Consider the following 20,746-nt stretch of genomic DNA (forward strand, 5'->3'; position numbering starts at 1 on the left):
TCCCTACACCATCATAAAACCACATCTTGAAGATACTAGCTCGGGTGGGTGAAGCTATACACTCAGGAGTCACTCACACCACTCTAACAACCAACAGAAGAAATCCAAACTCCAGCTAATTTACTCCCTGGAAATACACAATAGGAAGAGAAAAGGTAACCAAGACTACAATAATTAAATGTTCCTTTTGTTTGGTCCTGTCCCTTATTTCTATATAATCTTCTAGTAAACACTCTGCTTCCAAAATGGTTTATTTTAAAAAGACATAATAAAAGGTAGAAGCTCTATGTTTAGTCTCTTTAAAGAGACTATGGGATGTTTATCTTAAGAGTAAAATGGGTTTAAGGGTTACCTGGTAGAAACTGTTCTCTTCCCTTAAAAAAAAAAATGCTGAAGGAGCTATTTGATTTCTAGTTGGGGATCTATTAAATGTGTTACGTAGGTTATTAAGATGATGGCAAAGACCAGAAGAGAATGCATGGCTCTTTCACTTAAAGGAACAAGGTTATAAAACTACACTTCCTCCAACAAACAAAGCTTGACAATATAAATTTGACTGTTGTACCTAAAGAACATTATTCCAATTTTCTATTGAGTAGCCAAGAGGAATTTGATGAAACAATATGATTATTTACTACATAAATAATACCTTTTCTGGAGGAAACAATGTATACTTACTTAGTAAGCTGCCCTTTATTCTTGTTATTATCAACTCCATTATAAGTCACAGCTGCCAGTTTTCTGCTCCGGTAGTTCTCATAGTGTACATTATTAGTGACATCTTTCAAGTCCTGCATGTGTGTTCTGTCATAAATAAATGACACATCAAGAGTTTGCTTCTATTAAGAAAGCTTTGGTGTAAATTCAAAATTTCAGCAAAACAAAAATTTCAGACTTAAAATGAGCAAAAGACTATTCTTAAGGAAGATGGCATCCATCTGTCTTAATTCACATGTAAGGCAGAGTAAGACACAATGAGCTAACTTGACACCAATGGAAAATTAGGTTCCAGATGAAAGTTTAGGAGCATAAATCCTCTCAAAGCAGTTACTAAAGAATGACGTTTCTAGAGAAGAGTATTTACCTTTTTAGTATATATTTTATTTTACTAGAGAAGGAAAAGTAGATTAGCTCCTACTAAAGTTCACAAAGCAAAAGAAATTGCTTTCCTTTTAGCAATATTATTAATATTTGAGTTTTTATTCAGGTAATACATAGGGACACTTTAGATCACATATCAAGTTGGATGCAAACTGGGGAATTTTAATTTTGAGTAAATTTCTGTTTATTCAAATTGCCCATTAAATGTGGTATTTTAGTTAAATGAATGTCTGCTCATAGCATATCTATCATACATAAAATCAATCCATAGGAGACAACTATACAATACATGAGACAATTTCATCATTCCTTAATGTTTCAAGATGCTAAAAGACATCTTGAGCTGAGCTGCTCTATGGTATCCTTTACCAATGCAGCAGTGTTTTTGGACATACGTGGTGTGGGAGTATTCTGTATCATTTGATCTTCCTTTTCATTATCCATTCCTGCACCTGCAATCCCCCATCTTTCATCTCCACCACTTTACCAAAATCCCCTTATGGGAGACAAACATAAAGGTGTTACTCTGTATTTATTCTTCCTGATATCCAGGAAACAGTTACTACTACTTTCCCTTTTATAAACAGAACGTGATGTTCAATTACGCTGATTCACCTAGTATTGGACATTTCCATGCAGTTTTCTGATAGTTTAACTCCTCCTATTTCTAAGACTGGGTTTTCCACAAGCCTCACCTCCCTTTATACTCTGTCCCTTGATGAATATATCCTCTCTATGGCCACTAGAGTTACACCTAAAGCTCTATCCTTCTGTACTTCAGTCAAGTCAGACAGTTCCTTACTCCTAGCATATCCAATGACTGGGACTGAATAGTTCATGTTAATTTGTCACTGACTCTCAAACTTCAGAATTCTACTGCTCTGGGAGCTCTCTTTGCAGTCTCGAAGTTAAACCACTCTAACCCAGGACAACTTTCTCCTTGGCGGTCAGTCATTTTTTTGGTACCAGTATATGTTATAGGTGACACCACATAACGTTTTCAACTATATTGTGAACACCCCCTTTTACAAAAAACATGCCATCACCTTTTGCACTCTTGCCACAGATAGCACATAATGGGCCCTTTAAAAAGAACTGATTTGAAGCTGAGTTATAATAAACACTGTTGACTTTCTAGAATTACTGTTATCAGTTTCTCTAAGCAGAGAATAATAACTGTGCCAATATGAAACAATCTTCTTGTAATTTTTAAATATTATATATTATCTCATCAATGAATCACTGAAAAATAACTAAAGGACCTGAGGTAAAGTACTTTAGTAGCTGAAATACAAGATGTATAAAATAAAAATAAGGTGGACTTATTAACTAGTTGTTAAACTATTTTTGTTAATGTCATCAACATTTTAGATAGTGAAATATTTTTCCCTTTCACTAAAATGATTACCTGGTTCTGGTATTTTTCAGGATATAGAAATCTCTATTTCCACTTACTTAAATATTATACTTTATCCTTTTAAAAATCAACCCATTCCTCCACTCTGAAAATAATTAGTAATATAGTTTTCTCCACAGTTTCCGGAATTTATTCATCTTTTCCATTTCTTATTGCTGATAACAAAGCACTCTCTTCTCTCCTTTTGTTTTCCTTCTCTATTTGATTTCTGCACTGTCCACTGCCACACCCTGAAACTTATTTTTATCAAGTTTTCCTCTTTCCATTGTTTTCCTTGGTTTGCCTGCAACAGCTAGTTCTGTTAATTAGCAAAGTGACACAGCTCTGAACTTGAATCTTTCTTAGAAGCAACCACTACTCCTAAATTTAACCTGCAGGATTTCAATTACTTGGAACTTACAGACGTATGGAACACTGGCATTGATATTTCCTTCATGTATTTATTAAATATCCACTAGGTGCCTTTATCATAAAGACATGAGCTACATAATATATACATCTTTCTCATCTCTCCTCCGAACTTAAAAGGAAAAGCTATAAAGTAAAATATTCCTAAGCTTACCATTTTCAAAGCATACTTATCAAGGCTGTTTTACACGTCTCAAAGACTATAAATGAAAAATTGTGTTAAGAAACCAAATGAACATCTAGCATAAGTGAACATTTATGCCTTAGGAAAGAAAAACAAGTGTGCTAAAGCAAATTTAACAAATAAATGAATTTTTTTATTAAGCAAAATTGCCTAATCATCTACCTCAAGGAGCTGAAGCCCAATATCTTCATCCTACTTGTTAAAAATGGTAAGTAGGACCACTCCCAATCCCACAAATAAACATTTAATGACTGTATTTATCCTAATCCATCTTAAGGCATCTATTTCCATGAATCTCTTCCTATTTGACCCACTCCATGATAACATACCACTTACCGAGTTTCTTTAATACATCAAAGCAACCCCATCACAGCACACATCTACTTATATATTACATAACTTTAGAATTTTTTATATTTTCATACATGTATGATTGTCCTGTTGCTTTCCTGTACTAAATTTCCTGCAGGAATGGTCCTTCCTGCTTATAATGCTTCCATACTAGTGAGTCCCACTCACCAGATGGCACTGTGTACCTTCAAATGTTCAAAGTCTAGCTTCTGACTCAGTAACTAACCTTCTTTTCTATAGTATTTTAGGTATATAGGCAATTATTGATTGCATATTTAAAAAACACATAAGATGGGCTTCCCTGGTGGCGCAGTGGTTGAGGGTCTGCCTGCTGATGAAGGCGACGCGGGTTTGTGCCCCGGTCCGGGAGGATCCCACATGCTGCGGAGCGGCTGGGCCTGTGAGCCATGGCCGCTGAGCCTGCGCGTCCGGAGCCTGCGCTCCGCAGCGGAAGAGGCCACAACAGTGAGAGGCCCGCAAAAAAAAAAAAACCAAAAACCAAAACCAAACAAAAAACACGTAAGACAAACTTATAGAATATCATTGTGTCAGGCACTAGGCAAGTAGCATAGATTTAAAATTGAGGAAAAGAATAAAATCAGAGGGAATGTACTGGCAATTAATACTTATGAAACATTCCTTACATATATAATGTCATAAGAGATTATTAGTTCTTCTGAAGTCACATCTTAAAAATGGAAGTGAAAGGAAAGAGTTCGTAACAGAACCTGAAGTGTTGTATTCTCAAAAGCAAGAGATGGGGGCCTCCCTGGTGGCGCAGTGGTTGGGAGTCTGCCTGCCGATGCAGGGGGCGCAGGTTCGTGCCCCGGTCCGGGAGGATCCCGCATGCCGCGGAGCGGCTGGGCTCATGAGCCGTGGCTGCTAGGCCTGCGTGCCCGGAGCCTGTGCTCCGCAGCGGGAGAGGCCACAGCAGTGAGAGGCCCGCGTACCGCAAAAAGAAAAAAAAAAAAAAACAAGAGATGACCACCCTTTCATATGCATTTGCTCTTCTCCCACTGTGTGAGGCATGGCAACCCCAATGGCTGAATTAACTCTGTCATCCACTTTCTACCAAAACACCCTGTCATGAGGTCTTTTGAGAAAAATCAATTACATGGCAATCTCTTTGATTTCAAAATTCACTTTCATCTCTTGTATATTTCTTGAGGTAGCAGTTTGACTCATATTTCCCCCCACTTTTAAGAATGATCTTATTCTTGTTCCATGATTTCCAATTATCATCAATATGCACGCTACTACTTCAACATAGCTAAAGAGATTTCTGTGTTTTGGGAAAATGAATAGTATGAAAATGAATAGACACTAACTTAAGATGGCCATCTAAAACTGGAGGTTGAAGAGAATAGTACATAGTGAGGGTCTGGAGAAGCAAGCAAGATGAGAGAGGAGAGAAGTAGCAGAAGGGTATGAAATGGCATGAGGAAGGAATTTATCTCAGCATGAAAACACTGAGGTTCATTTTGATCCCCTTTCTGTTCCTTGCCCACTAATGTCTCTGGTTCTTTTCAACTTTTTCTTCAGGATTTCCTCTCTGCCACTGATTTTCTAATTCAGGTCCTGGTCCTCTAATAAGAAAAACCTCAAGGTCCTGTTGTCACATGCTTTCTTTTTCTTTCATCAGGTGCACAAGGTACAATTTAGGAGTAATGTTTTCCCTCCTGGGAGGAAGATCAGTTTTGTTCACAGTGTTCCAGTAACAAAAACGCTCCACTCACCAGCTACCAAGCTATGTATTTTTAAATATTCAAAGTCAAGTTTTTGACCCAAAACTTAGCCCTCTCTTCCACAGTTTCCAAATTAAAGAAGAGCAAAAGCCTTTTCCTTTCCACTTTCCATACCTCTTTCAGTATTAAACCTTAACACAAAGTATAATGATCAAGAGACCCATTTTCCTATATATCCCTAGCCACACAGCCTATTTTGTATTTTTGCTCTTGACTTCAAAACCTTGGCAAAATAACCCAAGTTGTCTCCATGCAGTGCTTACTGCAGTGCTTACTTCAGGGCTAGAACGAAGATATCACTTTAAATTAGCTAAATTTATATAAGACAAAAAGTTAAATCTGTCTAACTCTAATTTTATTTAGGGGAAGAAAAAATTTATGTTATTTTCAAGATTACTCACACTTACCTTATCAACATATTTCTTAGAATTGTAAAATCACAATGTTCACCATTTTCAACTATAAAAAAAAATAGATCACATACATTATTTCCACTAAACCCAGTCTTTTCAGAGGAAACTGGGTGTTAACAACAATGAGAGAATATGCAAAATAGCTTAGATCAATTTTTCATTAAGATTTAACACTGTAACATAGTACTTAATTTAAGGGCACATCAGACAACTGTGCTATATTACTTTATTGTAGTTTAATCCTCAATGATAAAATATAAACCTAACAAATGAGCTCTCCAAAAGCAAAGAATTTTGACATTTTGAAAGAGGACATCATATATTTCTCTTTATTGGTTGAAAATATATTTATTCCATAATAAAATGCGTTTTAAAAGTTCAGTGTTGGGGGTGAGCAGGGGATCACTTTAGAAAAACCTCCCTGAGGTAACTAAAATGAAAACCTGAGCCAAGAACATTAAGGTTCTATATTTTTTAAAAACGTATCACTAAAAGAACACTCTTTGGTGGGGGAGGTACCTAAAACTAAAGATATAAAGCAATTTCTTCTGTGCGTATTTCTAAGGGCTGTACTAGTTCTAAAGCCTCAGCTCAGCAACTGGCGATGACAGAGCTGGGAATGAGCACAGTATCACGGGTCGGGAAAGTCACTGACAACAACAGTAACTTGAAAAATATTCTAAAAATTACAGAATTTTTCAAAGTAATACCAACAAAGAGAACAATCATGACTCAAATCTTGATTCCAAGTTACTATAATACAGAAGATTAAATATTAGTAAAACCCAGTATAATAAACACAAATTTGGGGAAACATGTCTATTGCCAAGAAGGCTTGTTGAGAATTGATGCTATTACTAAGATTTTATTGTTGTTTAACACTCCTTAAAAAATTAGTAGAGGATCTCTTAATGATGAAATTTTTTTTGCTCTAAAGATGTGATGCCAAAAAAGGTGACTTCTGTCCTGAGGAAAAGAAACTGTGAATGTTTTAATTGAGCTTCTGACAGTTCTCATTCTTGAGGGTCCCAGACCCATCTGAGACTCAGATAAAAGTGACAGGCCTTTTCTCCAAAATTGTTCTCAATTTCAGAAGGTTTATTAGATCCCTTGGAAGCAATCTTTGGTCCCCACATAAAGAACTCCTGCATTATAAGAGTTTTCAAACAAAATAACAGGAATAGACTTAATGGTGAGGCAGAGATGGGAGGGTGGGTACTGACAAGTGGCTTCTAAAGTACTACACCGTTAAGATTTAACACATACTTGCCTGACTTAGTAGGACACAAGGTCTGACAAACTTGAGGAAATGAGACTCAATGAAACTGAATTCAGAACTATCTTTGAAAATCTAGACTGTATCAATGCAGTATGCATATCATACTACTTACTATAAATACAAATATTTTCAATCACATTTGTGAGATCTTATAGAAAGCCATTCACTGAAGAAAACCTTACCTTCAGCAACACCCCAAGGATACTGCCTTCCTCTGACCCTTTTGCCATTAACTTCAATGATAGTATTACTACCTACCACAGCAAGAGGTAAACGGTCCTATAAAACAAAGTACTCTTGTTCAAATATATCTCTGTAGTCCTCACAAATTCAAGAATAAAGAAGTTACATTACTCAACAGATAAGCATATACAATTATTACCCCGACAGTTTCTGCATTCATTTTTATAGGCCATTCAATTACTATTTAGTAAAATGCCATTATATGGTATTGTCACCAATGTAAACAATAAATAAAATATTTTCACTGAAAATTTAAGAATACTAAGGCATATGCTGATCAAATTATTTGTTAAAACATCATTCCAAAAAGAAGCTGCCCCATATTGGAAAAATTAAAAAGGATAAAAAATATATTAGCAGTTAGAGGAAAAAAATGAGGCTTGTGGCTAGCTTGCCTACCTGATCACAAACTAACCCTAACAGCCCTGGAGGCAGAGAATGCCATTAGTCAGTACATCATTTTTAGGTCCAGGGTACTTAGGAAACCACTATAATTTAAAAATACAGAAAATTATGTCGGTATGGATTTTTGGTTGATTCTTATGAAAGGACAAAAGAAAACATATTTTTGGCTCTTAAAACAAAGATTAAGCATAACAGTGCTTAAGAACAAATCCTTTCCCTTCTTATTACGCCCCCCTTTTCTTTCCCATTACCTGTTTTTAGGGGGAAAATTATAAAATATCAAATCAGTTAACTGAAAACCACACGAAGACAAGAATTATGTTATTCATCTCTCTATTCCATATAATGCTGTATGATACATAATAGCCAAACAACAAAGTTAATCATAAAGTTGAATTCAATACTGAATAACCTCTCTAATTAGTTTGTAAGTCAACTGTTTAAAAACACTGATATTTTTGGTCTTTCCAGCAGCTATTATAGTATTTTTAAGTCCCTAAAACATTTTAGGATATGTATGGGAATGAACCTACCTTTATCTTTTTAACAAGCTTATTTTCTTCTTCATCATCTGTCTCTGGGAATTCATATATTTTAATTTTATGTTCTTGGATTTCTTTCATTATCTAAAATGAAAGAGGAAGTCAGCAAAAGAGCATCACACATAATTTTACTACAGTAGCCTTATTTTTATTATACTCTTCTTAAAACTCCTGAGTCCTCAGTTCCAGTTCCATTATTGTTTTTCAATGATGCAAAATGTAATCTAAAACCAAAGTACTATGCTAGTTTTCTTTTTTTAACCATAAAGTTGATATATAAAAGTACCATTCTCGGGGCTTCCCTGGTGGCGCAGTGGTTGAGAATCTGCCTGCCAATGCAGGGGACACGGGTTCGAGCCCTGGTCTGGGAAGATCCCACATGCCACGGAGCAACTGGGCCCGTGAGCCACAATTACTGAGCCTGCGCGTCTGGAGCCTGTGCTCCGCAACAAGAGAGACCGTGACAGTGAGAAGCCCACGCACCGCGATGAAGAGTGGTCCCCACTTTCCGCAACTAGAGAAAGCCCTTGCACAGAAATGAAGACCCAACACAGCCATAAATAAATAAATAAATAAAATTTTAAAAAGTACCATTCTCAAAATCCAATTACTGCAGAAGTGTTAAAAGTCATATGGTTATAATACCAAAAGAGTTCTAAAAATGATGCAAGAACCCAGAAAGGGATTTCTCTAGCTGATTTCTACTCTAATGGCTTTAGGTCATTTATTTATAATGACTGAGATACTTCCTCTAGATAAACTCTTACCAACTGTTTTATTCATCTGAATCAACAAAGCTTAAACTCACCTAAAATTTTTAGTAGAATTTAGCAAAGGTAAGAAAAATTAAGTATAGCATTGGCTCCAGGAAAAAAAAAGTGCACACTTATCAGAAAATATCCTTGCATGTACACATGCATGCACACAAATCAAGGAGTAACACATATAAGATCAAGCAAGCACACAGGGAGAAAACATGCCCTGGAAATTAAGAAGCTAATGAGTTTATAATAATAATCAATGGGAGTGCAGAAAAAAGAAAGACAAACTTATTAATAACATCAGAATGACCTAGTTCAAATTAAATTATCTTGTCCAAAATCACTCCAAATTCTAATAAGAATACAGACATCTAAATAATGTTGAATACCTACCCTATTCAAACTCATAACAAACTGATGGCTAATATACCTATAGCTAGCTCCCTGCCTGTACTGGTAGTTCAGCGCTTCTCTCACTGCCGGGGTCCCCAGCAGCAGTAAAGGGAACCTAAACAAAATGTGCAACACAGTTACTAAACCAGACAGAAGTAAAACTGCCACTGAGAAAAATAGGACCACATATCTTTTACAATTGAGTTATATATGTCTATATACAAAAAAACCCAAGAAGATAAACGATGAGATGTCAAATACATGACTAGAAGAAGAAAGGAAAACTAGTAGCTAGCTCTAGGAGCAGTGGTTCTTAGTCAGAGGTTGTATATTAAAATGGTCTGAGTGAGCATCTTCAAAATAATGAATACAAAAGCCCTATCTTAACCTACAGAACCAACTGGTAGAGATATGCTCCAGTAACTCATTTTGAAAAAGTTCTCTAGATGACTCTGATAAACACGCTTGGTTAAAAACGTTTTTTAGGGCTTCCCTGGTGGCGCAGTGGTTAAGAATCCGCCTGCTAATGCAGGAGACACGGGTTCGAGCCCTGGTCCAGGAAGATCCCACATGCCGCGGAGCAACTAAGCCCGAGTGCCACAACTACTGAGCCTGCACTCTAGAGCCCACAAGCCACAGCTACTGAGCCCGCATGCCCTAGAGCCCATGCTCTGCAACAAGAGAAGCCACTGCAATGAGAAGCCTACGCACTGCAACGAAGAGTAGCCCCCCAGGCTTCCCTGGTGGCGCAGTGGTTGAGAGTCCGCCTGCTGATGCAGGGGACATGGGTTCGTGCCCCAGTCCAGGAAGATCCCACATGCCGTGGAGCGGCTAGGCCCGTGAGCTGTGGCCGCTGGGCCTGTGAGTCCAGAGCCTGTGCTCCACAGCGGGAGAGGCCACGGCAGTGAGGGGCCTGCATACCGCAAAAAAAAAAAAGAGTAGCCCCCACTTGCCGCAACTAGAGAAAGCCCGTGTGCAGCAACGAAGACCCAACAAAAGTAAATAAATAAATAAATTTATATTAAAAAAAGTTTTTTAAAAGCATAAATGAATAAAAAGAAAATTGTACAACCCTACAATGTGACCAATCCGGAAGTAGAGATCATTGCTTATTCGTCTTTATCTCTTAGTTCTTAGAACAAATACAAATCAAGGTACATACAAATCAAGACAGAAGAGGAGAAATGTTATTATATGATTAGTATTTGAACTTAGAAACAGCACATTACAAAATAAAAATGGAGTGAATAAGCATAAAATAAAAACATATACTCCTGGTAGAAATACCAGATATATGCAGTAAAAATGACACACTAAAACATTATCAAAATTTATACAGATTTAACACAATTTCGAAGCAAATTTCCACAGGCTTTTGTTTTTGTAATAGGTTTCAAGTTATTCTAAAAGTCATACTGAAAAAGGTGAAGAACCAAAGTATCTTGTTACAAAGGGGACTATAAGGACAATAAGAGATAATTAACTCTAAGATCTATTTAAAAATATTACACAACATAGCCGCAGTTTAAAAGAAATAAAACTGGCCTAAAACTTAATAATAGGAAATTGGAATAGGAAAGTGGAATAGGAAAGTATAATAGTTCCAGAAACTGACCCTACATTTCATAAAATATAATATATAATAAACCAAACACAACAATGAGGGAAAAATAAACCCCTGCTTTAAAGTGTTTAGCTTTTCTGGAAATTAAATTAAATCAAATTAGGTACCACTTTATTCCAAAAAAGTTTTAAAAATAAAAATGACAAACAATGCTGGCAAGACATTGGAACAAATATACCCGTTATAAAACGAATTTGATTGTTTTATTGGGAAAGCACCATGACAAAATGGGTAGGTGGGGGAGGGAGATAAAATAATCATACCCTTTCAAAAAGCAATCCTGTTCCTGGGAATTCAGTCTAGGAAAGTAATTCTAAAGAGTGTGGGAGGGGTGCTGGTGGAAGCTATACGGAAACATCTAAAATAGCCTATTTAAGTTGAAAGGATAAGGGCATATGATAATACTTATGGGCTCCTAGGAGAAAACTAAAGCAGAAGACTGTTTTCAAGAGTTATTTTTAATACAGTGTAAACAACCATATAGTAAAGTAGCAAGAGGAATACACTGTAACACATTATACTGAAAATAGGAAAAACTGCAAATTACATGAAAGATATTAGAAACCCAAGAGTTCAAACTCATTCTACTTACCTGTTTCTTAAACTGCTGGCACTCCTCTGGTGTGAGTGTGTCTGCTTTGGCAATAAGTGGAATGATATTCACTTTTTCATGCAAACGCTTCATAAACTCAATATCCAACGGTTTAAGTCTGAAATACACAATAGTTAATATGACTGGATTGATCAGTTTGGGAGAAGAGATTCTTCACATCCCAATGTTAAAGTACATACATTGGAACTACTTTACTTACTCATCAGAAACACTCCCTGAAGGTGTACTGGGCCAGCAACAGTTAGGAAGAACAGGATTTCAAGAAGCACTGGAGTGGCTAAGAAGGCTTTGACTCCTGTCCTTTAACACCCTGGTCATAGGGTTTTTGTGTACAGCAAAAAAATAAATAAATAAATAAAATTCAAGTTCGGGGGCTCCCCTGGTGGCACAGGGGATAAGACTCTGAGCTCCCAATGCAGGGGGGCCCAGGTTCGATCCCTGGTCAGGGAACTAGATCCCACATGCCTGTCGCAACTAAGAGTTCACATGCTGCAACTAAGGAGCTGGCAAGCCACAACTGAGGAGCCGGCAAGCTGCAACTAAGGAGCTGGCGAGCCGCAGCTAAGTAGCTAAGACCTGGTACAACCAAATAAATTAAAAACAAAACAAAACAAAACAAAATTCAAGTTCCAAGTCAGTTACCAATCACTGAACAAAGAAAATGAAGCAACAACAGCTGAAATCATAAATTAACCCTTTGTTCAGTGACTACAATTGGTGGGGTGAGATGGGGGACACTGAAAATATGCTGTTGCACCAATTTATATTTACTCCAAAAACAGTACGTTTAAAAAGGGAATCCAGGGATTACCCAGATAAGACAGAAAGGTCCTAATTCATCTATTATGTTGCCTGGAATTTCACTATGTAGTGAGCAGGGAATTTGGAACTCTCTACGGAAAATTCAGTGTCATATTCTTTCACTTAATCCATAGCAGCACATACCAATGGGCAAAACTTTGCTCCATTTCTAAAAATAGTTAAGCTAAGAAACTACTCAAAATCACATTTTTATACATAAGAAATTAAAATTTGGAACTCTCATCCCTTGTGACAAACAAGAAATGGCCCAAAGCCACTACACATAATTTCAAAATTTTTTCTTTAAATAAAAAAATCGTATTTCCCATGCAATTTTAAGAAATATATTTTCCCACAGGGAATAAGAGAAATGTGATTTCATGAGAATTACCAAATCTTGGTGAGAGTCCAAAAGATCTAAAATAATAAAACTGGATATAAACTGACAAATTTCTATTGACTTAACTGCAGGTTAAGATTTTACCCCATTGGCTTCCAGGAAAAAGCCCTAACAAGTTAAACTAGAATGATAAAATATGTATATATATAAATTCAGGAAGATGCTAACAAGGACACAGAAAAAGCTATACAGTGTGGTATTTCTGAGAATTTTTTTTTTGAGTCTTTTAAGTAGATGAGTCAATTTTGTGCTTTAAATATGTAAATTTCTGAGAATACTGTAGAATAATATTAGAAATAAAAGAAGAAACATTTGCACCACTACAGTCAGATAGTGCAAAAATGGTAATCTAAATAATTAAGGCTTTCTGCTCAACCAAGATGGTGATAATGGGCACTAGCCTATCTAGGCAAAAGGTGAAGAAAAAAGCAAAAAACAGAAGAGAAAGGTACTCTTTTGAAGGAACTGGTTTACACTACTGTAATTTGGGTGTTAGATGACTTAATACTATTTAGTCTGATGCTATAAAACAGTCCAGTTCCTTCTGGTGGAGAGATGGTGGAGTTACAATCATCAGGTGGCTGAGTTATGCTGAGTCATTTATCCAAAGATGAAAGAAGAGTAATTACGAACATCTGCAGTTGACAATGACCCACATATCTACTCAAAATGACAAAGAAATACAAACAACAAAACAAGGATTATAGGCTGGCCATACTAACAGAACAATCAGATCAGATAAATGTCTAGATACTCAGATCTTAATTTTAACTCCTAATAAGTAGAAGGTTAGTACTGATGATATGATACTTAAACAATTTGACTGTGACAGCTAAGGTGAAACAAGAAGACAGGTAGATTTAGTGAAGAAAGAAATGGCACATGAGAACCTTGGTATTTAAGGGTTTTTTGCAGCCTTCTCTACCAGATCTATAGTAAATAACATCTTTGGAGTTTCTTAGAATATGTCTAGCTAATTTTTATGGCTGTTTCTCCTTATTTGATCGTTCAATTAGTGGCAGATTGGTCAAAGAGAAAGCTAAATTAGCCACACTGAGACACCAAACATGATGGAAACAATATTCCTTTCCATGAAGCAGGTAAAGTCTTATGCATGACAAACCAAGAAGTAAAATCATTGTTAGTTTGTCTAGCACTTAAAAAAAGGCTTCCTATAAGCCATTTTTATATGGAATTTGGAACTTTACAACTGGTAAAGTTAAATGTACTCCACAGAGATGAGGGTTACTAAAATATGCACCGAAAGATGAGTAATAATAAAACAACAACAAAAAAGGTTATCAGAAGCATCAAGGTACTGACCCATGTCCTGAAGGAGCAATGAAATATAAACAACACTGCACTCTGTTATCAGGCATCTGACGTCTGTTCACTCTAGATTCTGCATTTAGGTAGTCCTCAAACTTACTATCAATGTAGTCGATAACAGGCTGCCAGCTGTAGAATGCAGATAAATAAATTAAGTTGTAATTCTACATATGAACATACAACTGATGACTCTGTTAAAGGGCAATAATCAATATTTTTAAATACACAAAACCTATGTAACCAATGGAAGACATCTCAAATTATTCTACATATACTGATTTAAAAACATATAAATTATGTTGAATAAATCTTGATTCATTATTTCTAAACTTTCCAAACAGAAGAAAACTGTTTAGAGTCACACACAACTAAATTATCATATTATTTGCATTAATAAGTATATCAATGCTAAGACATTTTACAATATGAAAAATTATATTCAAAGAGTTTTATATTTCAAATGAAAAGATTAAACAATACAGAAACCTCATAATGAACTGTTACTTAGGTGTTTCAAAAGTTTGACAGAAATTTATTTCAAAAAACAATGTGGAACTTGGGACTTCCCTGGTGGTCCAGTGGTTAAGAATCCGCCTTCCAATGCAGGGGAAGTAGGTTCGATCCCTGGTCGGGGAACTAAGATCTCACATGCCGTGGGGCAACTAAGCCTGCGCACTCTGGAGCCTGCTTGCCGCAACTAGAGAGAAGCCTACATGCCACAACGAAGATCCCGCATGCCACAACAAAGACCCGACGCAGCCAAATAAATAAAAGCAAAACAAAAAAACAGTGTGGAACTCAAAGAAAAATTAAAATATTTTTTATAAGCTACTAAGATATTGTTTCCAATTAGAAAGCCATGGGTGTTTTCTTCACTTATAACTTATGGAAAAACTGAAGGTCTAAAATCAGGTTTAAATTAGGATGTGATAGAAAATGGATAAAATTATAGTAAAGAATGAAAAGTTTCAAGTTTCTTATAATAATGAGAATTCTTTTAACTATGTTTTAGAATCTGTCTTCAAAATACTTCTATGAAAGGTGTTATCTTCATTTTATAAAAGAGGAAATCAATTCAAAGAAGTTAAGCAACATGACAAGTGGCAAAGTTGATATATGAACCCAAGTCATATTACATAAAGTTCAGTGACCTTCGCTAAGATGAGAAGTTTTAAAATGTTAAGGTAAAAAAGTCTAACCACCCCCATCCCCAAATGCAGTGGAAAGCAGCAGTAACAAACCCTTCTTACCAATTACTATTATCCACTGCATCTCCAAATCCTGGGGTATCAACTATTGTGAGCAGCAACTGAACACCACCTTCTTTGATTAAAACTTTGGATTGTTCCACCTGTAAAAGTCATTGGTACAGATATTAATACCATACATTATATCCTTGGTTTCCTACAACGTAAGAGGAAGGGAGATGAGTGTTAATCAAAACCAAATGGGAAGCTTTTTGCAAACTAAATCTAGTCACCCACACACTTTCTTTAGAATCAATTACTGTTAGAAGTCTTGGTTACTTAAAAGAAAAGCACATATGTAAATAGTGCGTTTACGGCTCACTGTTGGTACAGAGAAGGAAAACAGGAACTGATAAAATAATATTAATTACTAAAGCCATACAATACTTATGTAACATAAATCCAATACTTATGTAACCTAAATGCACATCTAATAATACAAATAAACAATGTGCTTGAATGATTAAGTAATTCATAGAGATCAAATGTAATTAATCAGACAGTACATTTAATTTACCATTTGCAGTAAATGTTTTCCTGGACTATCTCCATCTAGTTTAGTTCAAACCAATGACTCAAGTGAACTTATTACCATTTGCAAATCTTACTCAGCATGGCTGTAATTACTTACACTGTTTACGTTATGGCTAAGATACAATTCTCTTCTCAAATGTGTTACTGTACATTCAGGCCAAAGCAATCAGCAAAGGTCAAGGCATTGAAAAACAATGTATTCTGGTAGGGTAAAACCCTACTAACTCTGATTAAAATCTTCAGTTCTCTTTAGAATTTGTAAAAACCTTCTATTTGAGAAAAGGTTTCCATTTCCCTTTGACATTTTCTTACAGATGTTAGCTGATCGATGAGGAGTTGAGACTAAGACTGCTGCGCAAGAAAGTGTATAGCAGCATCGTCCAACAGAACTTTCTGAAATGATGGAAATGTTCTTTGTCTACACTATCCAATATGGTAGCTGCTTGTCCATGTGGCTACTTACCCCTTGAAATGTGACTAGAGCGACTGGGGAGCTGAATGTTTAATTTTATTTAACTTGAATTAACTTAAATTCAAATAACTTCATGTGGTTCAGTGACTACTGAATTGGACAGTGAAGGCTGACAGCAATCAAAAATTATTTTGTTAAAAGGGTATTATCAAAAAAGAAACTTGCTGAAACTGAAAATACTACCTGAGATTTGGACATCCATGTCTATGGCGAGGCTTCCAATCTTTTAGACAAATAAGGGACAAAGCTCTTATCTTTTAGACCAATGGTCTTTAGACTGCTTTGATCCTAGTGTAAACTATCAGTGAAAATTTTAAACATCCCAAATATAAGTATGTTTATTTACCTACCAAACATACACAATTGGCAATCTGAACATTAAATATTAGTGTTAATTTCTCGTAAATTAAAAAAGTAAACATCAATAAATAAGGGTTCTGGGCTTTCCCTGGTGGTGCAGTGGTTGAGAGTCCGCCTGCCGATGCAGGGGACACGGGTTTGTGCCCTGGTCCGGGAAGATCCCAAATGCCGCGGAACGGCTGGGCCTGTGAGCCATGGCCGTTGAGCCTGCGCGTCCAGAGCCTGTGCTCCGCAACGGGAGAAGCCACAACAGTGAGAGGGCAGCGTACCACAAAAAAAAAAATAATAATAAAATAAATATAAATAAATAAGGGTTCTAATATTTTCTGGTCATCTTCAATATCAACAATGGTTGCAACACTGCTTGGGAGACCACTGTTTCACACCACATAGCTGAGATAATACAGTTTGTCTGATATCAGCTTACTGTAATAACATGAGGGAAACCAAATAACTGCAGAAATAATCAGACTCATTAGGGTAGATTATCAAAACTAAAAAAATTAAGTGATATTACTTCATGTGGCTTAGGAAGTTCACATTCTATATATCTGGTGGTCCTCTATAGTTGAAAAGGACAATCTGGTTATATGTCAATTATATCTCCATTTAAAAAAAAGGGGGGGGGCTTCCCTGGTGGCGCAGTGGTTGAGAATCCGCCTGCCAATGCAGGGGACACGGGTTCGTGCCCCGGTCTGGGAAGATCCCACATGCCGCAGAGCGGCCAGGCCCGTGAGCCATGGCCGCTGAGCCTGCGCGTCCGGAGCCTGTGCTCCGCAACGGGAGAGGCCACAACAGTGAGAGGTCCGCGTACCGCAAACAAACAAACAAACAAACAAACAAAAAACAGGTTATTCATTTATGGTAACTGTCATTGAAGCAGAAATATCCAAAGTAATCATACCAGCCCTTCACCTAACAATTCTTTTAAATGACACAGTACTGTATATTAGAACTGATACAAAAATGTAATTGTTTTACATGAATCATCTCCTGGTTTTACTCCAAACCATTTCTGGTTCCCTTATTACCAAAGCCCATTTCTACCTTCAGTACTAGGTTGTATACTAATCACACACCATAACAGCTTAAATGTTAAGATTTTTGTTTCCTTGTTTAAAAAAAATTAGTTGAACAACTTAATTGTTTATTGAAATGAGAAGAAAAATGAAGATCTGTATTTTATATGCTTTAACGAGTCTGTTTATAAAGCTTCTTTTCTTCTTTGGCCTATGAAATTCTGTGTATCCATACATGGTCAAATACAAAGACGACGGCAACATATGGAAGAAATCCAGAAAACATAACTGTAAACTAGTGCCATTCACAGGATCCAACTGTATCCTATCATCTGGTTTTGCAAGTATCCTCATGGGATCCATGGAAAACAAATTAGTTCAAGTCCAGGAATTTCAAACTTTTCTTAAGAAATCTATTCCAAATGGCCACTTTCCCATGCACTTTACTTAAGCAGGTCACATCAGCATATTTTATGGCATCACTCAGAGTTCCAAAAGAATGAATCAAGGGCACTTTCAACTGAGTTTCTCTCTGAAAAATAAAACTAAAGCCTATTTTATTGTCTATGTATAATTAATTAATTAAGGGCTCTTTTGGATTCCTAGATTCCAGAAACCCACACTTTCTTCTAATATTTTCAGTTTTTCAATCTGAGAGAAAGAAAAAGTCAAACTTTCACTGTTTATACAGCTTCAGTTCTTCCATTTTTGAAAGACTATTAAATACACTACACTTTTCTAACTTAATGTTTGAGTCATTTTTTAAAGATAAATAAAAAGTGTTACTTAATTAACTATATTAAAATTTGAGGAGAGTGTTAAAATTTTCTGTCAGGAGTTTATCTCCGACTATACTTGCTCAGGAGGTGGCATTATAGCCAAAACTCTGCAGAGACTTGAGTAGCAGATACTTGAACAGCCTGTGATATTCCACTTAGCTCAAACACAAAATCTATTTTGATCATTTAATAACTCAAAAGACAAATATCATCTTGAACACTTATGTTCAACAAGAAACTTAAAGAGGCAATGACCAACAGAATAGTTATGCTTAAAGACTACTTCCCTCTCATCAAGACCCAGAACTAGCTGAAAAGAAACTTGATCTGAAAATTCTAATTCTGCCTTCCACTCTCTGAACCACTACACCTCATTCCCTTGTCTCCTTACACTGAGATCTTAATTCCCTTGTCCCTTTCATTTTCTATTAGCAACCCCCCCTCCTAAATCCTTTCTTTTCCTTTCCAGCTCAGATACGTTTCCATAAAATTCATAAACTTCAACTTTGACAGGAATTTCCATGCCTTATGATGATCCTTTTACTTGTTCCTTCATCTCATGCCTCTCACAGTATGGCTTTTATTTGCTCCTTCAACTCATGTCTCTCCCAGTATGGCTCTTCCCAAGCTCTACCTTACAATATCTGCCAGCATCCTCAGCAAAGCACTTGATCTCCGCTGGAAGAGGAGAGCACCCCCAATTTGTTGTTGCTATTTATTATTTAATCGTTAAAAATTGAAGTATAGTTGATTTACATTGTTTCAGGTGTATAGCAAAATATGTATGTATGTATATGTGTGTGTGTGTGTGTATATATTCAGATTCTTTTCCATTATAGGTTATTACAGGATATTGAATATAGTTCCCTGTGCTATACAGTAGGTCCCTGTTGTTTATCTATTTTATGTATAGTGGTGTGTATATGTTAATCCCAAATTCCTAATTAATCCCCCCCTTCCCCCTTGGTAACTATAAGTTTGTTTTCTAAGTCTCTGAGTCTGCTTCTGTTTTGTAAACAAATTCATCTGTATCATTTTTTTAGATTCCACATAAGTGATATCATATGGTATTTGTCTTTCTCTTTCTGACTTACTTCACTTCGTATAATAATCTCTAGGTCTGTCCATGTTGCTGCAATGGCATTATTTCATTCTTTTTTATGGCTGAGTAATATTCCATTGTGTGTGGGGGGTGTGTGTATACATCACATCTTCTTTATCCATTCATCTGTCAGTAGACATTTAGGTTACTTCCATGTCTTAGTGCTGCTGTGAACACTGGGGTGCATGCATCTTTTTGAATTAGAGTTCTCTCCAGATATATGCCCAGGAGTGGGATTGCTGGGTCATATGGTACCTCTATTTTTAGCTTTTTAAGGAACAACCTCCATACTGTTCTCCATAGTGACTTCACCAATTCACATTCCCACCAACAGTGTAGGAGGGTTCCCAACAGCATCCCCAACTTGTTTGAAGCAACACTGAATCTTCCCTCCTGTTAGTGGAATAGATCCCTTTTTTTCCTAAGGCTAATTTCTCAATCTATGCTGGGGATTTGACCAATTTCCATTTTAGAGTCATTTTGACAACTATTTAGACTATTTCCCCTGTATCTTCAATCTCTTATCTCTTAGGGAATGATTCCCCATAGGATACAAACATTCTCAGGTCTTTTTTGGAAATAAAAACCAAACCACTGTCTCTGTCCCCTACACTCAACCTCTAGGTATTCCCTCTCATCCCTTCCTTCATAGCTCTACCCCCATCCTTCACTGCCTCACAAATCACTTCTCAACCCACTGTCATCTTCCCCTCTATTCCTACTATTTCACTAAAATATACTTTGCCAAGGTCACCTATACCACCCTATAGCAGCACCTTTCTCACTAAATCATAATTGTTTGCTATATCCTTCATATGACATCCTTGAGAACTCTGTGTCCATCATCCTTGTAGCCCTCAAACCTGGTAAAAGACAAGCATTCAATCATCTGTTCTGTGTATGACTGGTTCAAAAAACTATCAAAACTGGACCAACATCAACAGTAGAGTTTCCTAATTGGACTCTGTAAAAATGTTTCAAGGAGTCATAAGATGTTATCTTAGGGATAGGATTCACTGTTTTCACTTCTCACCTCCAAAACTGTAGTACCCATTTAATCTAAAATAGTGATTTATTGGACTTCACAGACCAAGAAAAAAAGTTTTAAAGGGAACCAACATAAGGCTACCAACAAAGAACTTGAAAAAAAAAAAAAAACTAGCACTGTCATTTCACAAAAGAAACTGAAATGGATTTAGTCTCAGAATAAAGGACAGTCTTTCC

The 20,746-nt window shown here is 36.4% G+C and overlaps 1 protein-coding gene across 3 annotated transcripts in view; it reads right to left on the minus strand.

Moving 5' to 3' along the window:
• The window catches only part of SEPTIN7 (septin 7), a 108,712-nt gene that overhangs the window by 17,473 nt on the left and 70,493 nt on the right, over positions 1-20,746 (minus strand). For all 3 annotated transcript variants that reach the window (XM_007446119.1, XM_007446118.1, XM_007446120.1), the window contains 7 exons: positions 15,260-15,360; positions 14,004-14,138; positions 11,459-11,576; positions 8,080-8,172; positions 7,081-7,177; positions 5,614-5,665; positions 679-804 (listed from right to left, as the gene is read on the minus strand). In XM_007446119.1, coding sequence (XP_007446181.1) covers positions 679-804; positions 5,614-5,665; positions 7,081-7,177; positions 8,080-8,172; positions 11,459-11,576; positions 14,004-14,138; positions 15,260-15,360 — 722 coding nt within the window. The remainder of the gene's footprint in view (positions 1-678; positions 805-5,613; positions 5,666-7,080; positions 7,178-8,079; positions 8,173-11,458; positions 11,577-14,003; positions 14,139-15,259; positions 15,361-20,746) is intronic.

This window comes from Lipotes vexillifer, unplaced genomic scaffold (genome assembly GCF_000442215.2).
Source record: "Lipotes vexillifer unplaced genomic scaffold, Lipotes_vexillifer_v1.1 scaffold822, whole genome shotgun sequence".
In the NCBI taxonomy this organism is placed as follows: domain Eukaryota; kingdom Metazoa; phylum Chordata; class Mammalia; order Artiodactyla; family Lipotidae; genus Lipotes; species Lipotes vexillifer.